Source organism: Asparagus officinalis, chromosome 7 (assembly GCF_001876935.1).
Source record: "Asparagus officinalis chromosome 7, Aspof.V1, whole genome shotgun sequence".
Taxonomy (NCBI): domain Eukaryota; kingdom Viridiplantae; phylum Streptophyta; class Magnoliopsida; order Asparagales; family Asparagaceae; genus Asparagus; species Asparagus officinalis.
Window position 1 is genome coordinate 75,271,872 of NC_033800.1, and position 10,020 is coordinate 75,281,891.

At 35.2% G+C, this 10,020-nt stretch overlaps 1 protein-coding gene across 1 annotated transcript in view; it reads left to right on the forward strand.

The window, feature by feature from the left end:
- Window positions 8,043-10,020, forward strand: part of LOC109849657 (pre-mRNA cleavage factor Im 25 kDa subunit 2) — an 8,508-nt gene continuing 6,530 nt past the window's right edge. Inside the window, exon 1 of the mRNA XM_020419516.1 lies at window positions 8,043-8,253. Coding sequence (XP_020275105.1) covers window positions 8,135-8,253 — 119 coding nt within the window. The 5' untranslated portion in view covers window positions 8,043-8,134. The remainder of the gene's footprint in view (window positions 8,254-10,020) is intronic.

Here is a 10,020-nt window from a genome sequence, read left to right on the forward strand (position 1 = left end):
ATAATTCACCTTCAAACAAAGTTTTAAGACTCAAAAAATAGTAAATCTTAAAGTTTCTGGAATTAGATATCATTCCAGCTAAATCACTGTACTCGCGAACCTTCCAACAGCAACAACAGTTTGTACACCTTTAGCAGCCCTCTTCCTCCTCTCCTGTAGCCTAGTAGCTCGAGCAGAAGTAGGTGGTTTAGAACCTAACCAAAATGTTAAAAATGTCATAATCTTGCTCAAAATCTCTAGAGATCTCTTCCTCTTGTTTGAAAAAATTCTATTATTACATTCCTGCCATATGCACTAGATAAGAGAACAAATAACTACATCCCTTTCCAATTTGTAGTTAACATCCTCACCCATAACCCAATTAATCCAAATTTCTTTTAAAGAAATTAAACTAAATTCTTTTTCAATTTTCAATTTTCAATTTATATTGAATAGATCTTCATATTGAGTATACAAACTCACATTCCACAAATAAATATAAATGACTTTCCTCTTTTTTGGAACATAAACAGCAAATCAAGTCCAGATGAATTCCTTTCCTATCTAGGTTATCTTTTGTATTTAACCCATGTCTTAAAGCCAACCAAACAAGAAATTTCACCTTTAAAGGAACATGAAGCTTCCAAAGATTTGCACAGTCAAATCTTAAACCCCCATCAATAAGAAAATGATAGTAGGATTTAACTGTGAAACTACCTTTTGCTTCCCAAATCCATTTCCTCCTGTCCTCCCTTTGTTCAAAGAGTATAGCCATAATAACATTCAGTATATTAAAATATTGGAAAACCAAATTTCCAGTCAATTACCTTCTAAACTGTACATTCCATGTTCATTCATCATTCACCTTCTTTTTTATACTGTTGATCGAAGCAAAAGGAACAGAGGAGATATTAAAAAGAGAAGGAAATACGGAAGCAAGTGTAGATAAGCCTACCCATTTGTCAAGCCAAAATAAAGTTTGATTTCCACTCCCCACCTCCACATGAGTACTGTACAAAAAACTTTCAGCTTATCAAAACAATTCCTCCAAAACTATGTTAATTGATTTCTACCAGAATAAAAATATTCTGTCCAATTTCTTCTCTCAAAGTATTTGTAGAAACTAATTTGTTTCCGAAGTTCCAGCTTATTATCAAACCATTTCCATAACCACTTCCCCAACAAGGCTTTGTTCATAATTTTTATATTTATAACTCTCAAACCACCAAACTGTTTAGGTCTACAAACCTCCTCTCATTTAACCAAGTTAGAAGAACCTTTATGATCAAGAGAACCAGTCCACAAGAATCTTCTTCTCATTTTATCAATTTTATCAATGAACCACATAGGAAATAAGAAAAAAGACAATCAAAAAATTAGCATGGAGGAAAGAACGGAGTTGATTAAAACTAGTCTTCGCCCTCTTGATAAAGATTTCCCCTTCCACAAGGCTAATCTTCTCTTAATCTTTTCAATCAAAAGAGACTAGTCTTCTTTTTTTAATTTTCCAGGTCTTAAATGTGCTCCAAGGTAAGTAATGGGAAAACCCCCACTTTGCAATTCAACATAACAGCCATATTTTGTTGCAAAGATTCATTATTCTCAAGAGCAATAAGAACACTCTAATTAAAACTTATTTTTAACCCAGAAGCAAGTTCAAAGCAATATAAGATCATTTTCAAAACTGTCAACTGCTCTTTTTTATTTTTACAAAAAATCAAGGTATTATCTGCATATTGTAGGAAACGAATTTTATGAATTATATTGTTAGGGCCTAATCCTTTAATAAGAAGAGATTCAACTGCTAAATTCAATATCCTAGTAAAAGAATCAGCTGCCAAAACAAAAAGAAGAGGAGATAAAGGATCTCCTTGACGAACCCCTCTCTTAGACATAATCCAACAACCAGTTTTATCATTTATATTAATGGCTGACATACCTCCTCTTAAGCACAAGTTAACCCAATTTAGCCATTTAGTTCCAAACTTTTTGGCCTTCAGAACCTCCAAGATAAAATCCCAGTCTAACATATCATATGCCTTTACAAAATCTAATTTTAATAAAATACCTCTCCTTTTATTATTCTGAAAACAATCATTAATAATCTCATGAGCTGTTGTCACCTCATCAATCAAAAATCTATTTTTTTATGAAACTAGATTGAACAGGATCAATAAGCCATTCAAGTTTAGAATTTAACCTATTAGTCAATACTTTGGCAATCACTTTGTAAATCACATTAAGAAGATTGATAGGCCTGTAATCATTAACTGTGGAAGCCTCATTTTTTTAGATAAGCACTATATGAGCATAATTGAGTCTATTTATTTCTAATTTGCCTTCATAGAATTCCTCAAATATTTTCATAATATCAGTTTTCACTGTTTCCCAAAAAGTTTGGAAAAAGTAAGGCAGAAAAACCATCTGATCCAGGAGATTTATCCCCATTCATATCAAAAATAGCTTTATGTACTTTCTCTTCAGAAAAAGGATGTTCTATGTCATTAGGCTCCCAGTCTTCCAAAGGGAAAAGTTTATTCCGATCAAGCTAGCATCTGTAAGGCTCACTTTGACCAAAAATCTGATTGTAGTGGTTAGAAAAAATCTGGGCAATACCCTCTTCAGAGCTAACCTCTACATCATTCACTATAATTGAAGCAATCAAATTATTTATTTTCTTGCCATTAGCAATCTTGTGAAAATATGCAGTATTATTATATCCTTCCTTAAGCCAATGAGCTTTGGATCTTTGTTTCCACATTTGTTCTTCTTGAAATAAAATCTCATTCAACTGAGTAGAAATGTCATTTTTCTTGATCAATTCATCATCATCCATATCTCTAATTTCCTCTATAACCTCTCATTCCAACTAATTATCCAACAGCTCCTTTTTCTATTTAACACTATAAAAATTTGAATGAACCCATTGTTTAATACATTTTCTCATAAATCTCAATTTACCAACAAGATTTTTAGCTGCAGATGTACTTTTAGGTGCACAATTCAACCACAAAGGTACCCCTTTTTAAAATCATCAGATTGTAACCAAATTTTCTCAAACCTGAATTTTTTAACAAACTGTTGATTATCTCCACATTCAAAGAAAATGAGAGCATGATCAGATAATTGACTACTAAGACCTTGTTGCTTAGAGAAAGAAAAAGCATATTGCCACTCAGAGTTAAAAAAAAAACTCTGTCCAATCTAGCCATAGAAGGTGCTCTTCTTTTATTAGTCCAAGTAAACTTTTTACCATGTAAAGGACTATCAATCAATTCTAAATCATTAATCACCTCACGAAACTCTTTCATTTCTTTTCTATGATTATTTTTACATTTTCTTTCAGCTACATTACTAGTGACATTAAAATCACCCACTACTACCCAAGATCCTAAAAAACCTGTTTTTAACATTTTTAAGTTATTGCCAAAACATGGTCCTCTCTCTATTGCAATGAGGACCATACACAGAAGAAATAGACCTAACAAATGCATTTCTCTTATTTTTTAACATAACTGTCAAAACATATTTGCCAGATAAATCTTGAATTTTTATCCATTTGTTATTATTACAACCAATCATAATACCTTCTAAAGCTCCAATAGAGGGTACATAAACCCAATCAAACATGTTATTTCCCAAACTTTTTAAGATTCTGTCATCAACACCACTCAACTTTGTTTCTTGTAGACAAAAAATCTCAAACTTGTTTAAAAGACAGAAATCTTTAACTCCAAATCTTTTAGTACTCAAGCCAAGACCTCTTGCATTCCATGTAACCAACATGTAAAAATAACAAAACACCTCCAACTAGAAGGAAGAAACAGAGCCTACTCAAAAGTAGCTCTCTCCTTCTCCATTTGCCTTACTTTTTTTAAGGGGTCGAAATCCCCTTGAGGTTCAAGTATAATAGCACATTTTGAGGCCAAACTTTGCATCTGCTTATTAGAAAAAGAGTCAAACAAAATGGGAACAAAAGAAGAACCTAAGTTAGAAGAGCTTTCACCTGATCCACCTAAAGGGGCTCCATGATTAGAATTTTTTTTTTATAGCAGCTCTTGCAGTGGCTCTGTCCAAAGCAGACATAGGTTCAAGGTCCACTAACCTGGAACATCTTCTGACATAAGTGATTTTTGAATTAACATTAAGCTCTTGATCTGCAGGAGGCAAACAATTAAGAGGTTGAATCATAAGAATGTCTTCTTCTTTCTCTAAACCTTCCTCCTTATTAAAAAGCTCCCAAGATGACTCCGGCATCCATTTATCACTATCATTACCCTCACTGATCAAAAGAGCTTTGCCTTTATCATTCTCCCTTATAGAATTCTTTTTTTCTTGTTCAGAAATCATAGGAGACAGATATTCCTTCAACTCCATTTCAAACTCTTTATCTCTACCTTCCTCTACATCAAACAGCTGGTCTGAAATAGTAGCATTACCCTCACTGATCATAAGAGCTTTACCTTTATCATTCTCCATAAAGGAATTATCTTCTTCTTGTTCAGAAATCATAAAAGACAAATGCTCCTTCAACTCCATTTCAAATTTTTTATCCCTACCTTCATCTACCTCAAACAGCTGCTCTGAAATACCAACATTGTTAGTAATTACTACATGCTCTGGAAGTTGTTCATCTCCCATATTTATTGAAGAATTATCTTCCTATTTTTCCCATTCAGTATTATGCTTCTGGTAAAAATTTCTTGCCTCAGTCCACAATCTAGCCGCTGGTGAACCCCAAGGATTATTTCTCAAATCTTGTCTAACATTCTATGAATTGGAACCAAAATCCTTCAAAGATGAGGACCCAGTTCCACTATCTTTTCTCCCCTTAAACCATCTATCATTATAAGAACTCTGATTGTTATCTTCCAAATGATCCACTTTTTGTTTTTTCTTTTCTGCTTCAACAAAATCACCCATAACTGATATAATAGACGCCTCCACATTATATTGCTTTTTCCCAACAAGAATCTTCAAAACCTCAGGAATATTAATATATTCCAAACATCTAATTAGCAAAACTACATCTACTAATGCAGTACCAGCACTTGTCAATGAATCAAGTTCAACCAAATCAGCAAAAGGTTTCACCATCAACCCAAAAGCTTCTTTATTTCATAAATGAGGAGGAACACCTTTCAATTTGATTCAAACCTGAGAGTTTCTCTTTTCAATTATATTTCCTTCCCAAGCATTCCATCTCCGAAGCTTAATTTTACAAGAACGAAGTGTAATAACACCCATTTTAATCAACTCCTCCATTTGTTTCCATGGTTGAATTCTAACCAACACTTCCCCATTAGTAAACAACCTTACATCCCAGTACTTATTCATAGGGAAAAAAAGCTCTCGGATCTAATTCTAACCTTTCCAATGAAACATTTCCCCCCTCAACAAACGAAATTATCGCAAAATTTCTGAATTTTTGAAAGTCAGAATTTACCTCCCATTCAAAACAAAGAATGGCAGTAGAGAAACGAGGACGCTCACCAAAATTTTTCAGTTCCATCTCTAGATCTCCATAATCTCTTAGCCATTGATCCTAAAATTAGGGGAACAAATTCTTGAAGTTTATCTTCATCTACCGACGAGAATGGTCTTTTACCTTTATCCTGCTGATGCACAGGATCTTGGTTTCTTGATGATGAGAATGCATATGCCGCCCTCTCCCGACGCCATTGCCATGGATTTGATCGCCCAACACCAGCACCTCTAGGGTTTTGCCCAGATCGGCCATCATTACCAGTATTATTACCAAACCCCCCACTAAAATGACCTCGCCCTCCATTACCAGCATTTCTTCCTCCTGAGCCTCGACCTCTAACAACAAATATGTTACAATTTCTAGCTTCATACCCAAATTCTTGACATCTAAAGCACACCATCGGATCTCTACAGTTTTTCGCCATGTGCTTCCAACCACCACAGCGAAAACAAAGACGATTTCTTTTGATAAACTCCGCAGAGAAGATTTGGGACTGAACAATCTTTTGGGTGGAGACGACGCTTTAGGGTTTCTTTTGACAACCTTAACTCATTCTCCTTCTTCATTTCCCACCATTGTTTTCTCTTGAGATTTATCCAAATCAATCCCAGCCGAAGAATCCAACCGAACCACAGTTAAGTAATTAACCCTAGGTTCAAAAACCCTAGATCCCAACCGAGGCCACGAATTGGGCTGATCGAAGATGGGCTTTGAAAAAAGAGAAAAATCAAACGATGAAGGCTTTGAAAAATTACCGTCTTCTCCCCAAATATTATGAGCGATGAATTTTTTCACATCGAGAGACTTTGGCCCATTCTCCACCAAAATCTCTTCAATCGCCATTATTTTCTGTCTTGTCAACTTATTTAAGAAAATCCTCTACGACATAATTTTTAACCTCAACCCTGGTGGGTTGCCATGATTCAGCAAAGAGGATTAGCCAAAATTTTTAAAAATTATTTTGAAAACAAAGGTGTTTAAAATTGACGAAAAGGAGGTGGATTTGCAATAACACCGTGCTTAGCATGAGCTAAAAGACTATATTTTTTTAAAGCTGAAGATGAGTTTTAAATTGTAACTCCAATAGTAATGCCTGGAAATCCAAAAACTTGATACCTTACTCTATAAACCTACAAGTGCAAATTACAAAGAATTAAACTTGAATAAACAACTTGTAATTGTAACTTAATGTTACACAATTACATGCAACTAGTGGTGTAGCCAAGAATATTTTTTGCCCTGGGCGAAAAATAAAGGTGATCGACGGTGAGGGACTTGAAGCGACGGAGGAGGGAGAGGAGCTCGGTGAGGGAGACGAGGGAGGCGCGAGAGAGGGAGGAGGGTTGGGGATTGTTAAGATGGATGTCCTAGAAGAGGAGGGAGAGGAGGTAGGATCTGCGGGAGAGGGAGGTGAAGTGGCCGGAGAAGAAGGGAAGCGAGGGGAGGCGGGAGGGGGAGGTGAAGTGTGGTAGTTTCTTGCCTTAGGCAACTGCCCAGGGCAAGACTGCTCTGGCTATGCCCCTGCATGCAACTAAACCTTCCTTTCAACTGCAGCCGCGGCGAACCAAACTAACTCTAAAAGTGAATTCCGTTAGAAAAATGTTTTTTCATAGTAGTGCCTTAAGGTTTTAATATTTTGACATTAGGCCCTCAAGTAATTGAAAGTGTCATGATGTCCCCTAGTTCTTTCTTATGCCTTATATATAACTTACTACTGCTGCTCCTCGCAGTAAGGATTAATTTGGAACAAATTATAAGAATTGGGAGAGCTAATAACAATTTCAATCATTTGAAGGACTAATCTTGAGACAACTAATAAGAATTGGGTACCTAATAGCAATTTCAACCATTTGATGTACTGTTTTTTAAATATTAAAGGTATTGGGACTGATACTGAATAACCCAAAAAAAAGTAAAAAAAAAAGACAGAAATACAAACTAAAATAATAAACAAGAAGGCCCAAACCCCAAACTCATGGGGTCAAATAGGACCCTTAATAGAAGCCCACTTAAGCAACAATCGACTTCAGATCCCAGGGCCCAAAAACGACCCAATAGTGTACTTTGTGCAACAAATTTACTCACAAGCGCCAAATCTTCACTAAATTTACAAAGCCACTCGTCAAAAACTTCGTTCTCAACCCAAAGTCTTAATTTCCCCTCATTTTAATTCTATTGAAGCGGTTACAACTACAAAGAGATAAAATAATAAATAAGAGGAGAGAGATGGTAGAGAGAGGGAGAGAGGAGGAGGAGGAGATTAGCTCCGGATAAAACAAGGAAATAAAATAACATAATTGAGCAGATAATAAGGCCCTCTAAGTGTAGGAGACACTTTGTGCGAGCTCCTATTATCAGAAAAGTTAAAATTCTTGGGTGCTTTATGTAACACTTTCTAGTTTTGATGGTTTTGTGAGAGAACTTCTGGGGTTAGGTGGGAAAAACAAACTCCGGGGGGTTTCGTGAAAAGTATCACCAACCGTGGCGTTTTATGAAATTTACCCCTTACATTACGCAACAAATTTCCTCACAAGCCCGAACCTATTCCAAAATTTACAAAACCACCATCCCAAAACTTCCATTTCAGCTCCAATTCTCGTTCCATCTGGTTTTAATCCCTCGAGGCGGCTCCAGCTACAAGCGATCGAGCGAGAGAGAGAGAGAGAGATGGTAAACTCACCGGTGGTGAACACGTACCCACTATCGAACTACACGTTCGGAACAAAAGAGCCGAAGATGGAGAAGGACACCTCCGTCGCCGATCGCCTCGCTCGAATGAAGGTCAAGTAAGTAATTCTTTCCGAAACCCTAAAACCCTAATTTTTTTTTTATATCGGGAAAAATCTCAAAGGCTTGTTGTTGTTTCGTACGAAAACCCTAAACCTAAATTGTTTGTTAGTGGTTCAGACAATTGTTTTGAGAACCGTGTGCTATGGGATTTAGAAGTAGGGCTGGGACTCTAGAGATTGGATTCTTTGACTAAAGATTGGATTTTTGGAAATTTTGAATTATTATGTCTATGAGCGAAGTTAAAAATCCATCGCTCCTTCCTGCGAAAAGAAACCCTAAGGAGTGTTATTGGGCAGGGTTATTAAGTAGATCTAGGTTGGGAATTTTTTTCTGAGTATTTTAGATGTTGGTCCCTTGAATATTTCATATATGTCTCTCAGATCATTGAATTTGCTATTCTGTTGGCTAAGTTGTATTAGTCGAACTAGTCGCTGCATGAGTTAGCGATATGCTAAATTACTGCTTTACACTAAAGTAAGTTATTCGTTCTTGGCTTGAATCACAAACTTCCCTCTCTTTATTTCTCGTATCGTCTTATGTGAAATGTCTTAGGAGATAGGAAGAAGATGATAATTGGAAAAGAATATGAGGGTTTGGATTTGGGTTTTAAACATCTTTGGGTTCGGATGTGAACTGCAATAAAAATATATAACTAGAACAAAGAAGAAGAACATGTCCCTTGTCCTTGAATAACATCCTTTTAACCCAGCCAATGATATAACAATCACCTCATGATTTATATTGTTCCTGCATACTCAACCCCTTAGGTGAAAACTTGACATACAAGTTTCCATAACCAATTGTGACTTTTGTGAGTTGTTGTATACAAGTTGCCATAACCAATTGTGAACTTCCGTGAGTATCTACATGTGGTGATAATGATATAACTGATGCTTTTGGTCTCTCCCAAGAAGGTATGACTCCATTCTCTAATGACAAATGTGACCTCAAACGATTTGGTGGCTTTGGAAGTCTAATTAAAGGCCCCAAGTTGGTAAGAGTCTTTGAAATTCTTATTTAATAATCTAGAATGGCTAAGAAGAACACAAGGAATTTAATACTAACGGAATCGTTTTTTACCTTCAAATAATTGATATTCGTATTGTGTGCCACATATTAATGTGTAACGAGGTTGAATTAAATGTAATTTTATCTTTACATTGTAAACTTTAGTCTTTTGCTATTATGTATATTTCGGCAAACATACAAATTTTATATAGTATTATTATTCAATTTGTTGTGTATGTTCTTGAATAACTAAATTTTTATTGAGATTAATGATTAATCAAAAGCCTATTTATTGGGCATTTAATTTTATGCAAAAATAATAATTAAAATTTTTACAATAAGAATTGTTGTCGTTATATCCTCATATAAACATAAATTATTATTTTTCTAATTGAAATTGATTTTTGTCAGTCTTCTCAACAATCATTTATTTAAGTAACAACTGTAACATAGATGACGATATTTTTATAGCTTTGGACATCCTAGTTGAATTTATATTAGTATAATAATTAATAGTAAAACTTCCCACTTGTAATAAAGTTATAATTGGCATTTTTGAAAAATATTAGAGGGATTAACCTAGTTAACACCTCTCGATTTGCCAAACACAGAAAAGCTAACCCTTCATGTTAATTATATAAGAATTAACTTTTTTCAACTCTTCATGATGGGTTAATTAAGTTAACCCTTCTTCTTAGCCCTCTCCTCTTAACCCCTTTGCCAAACGGCATTTATAGGATCTACATTGTTGTTGT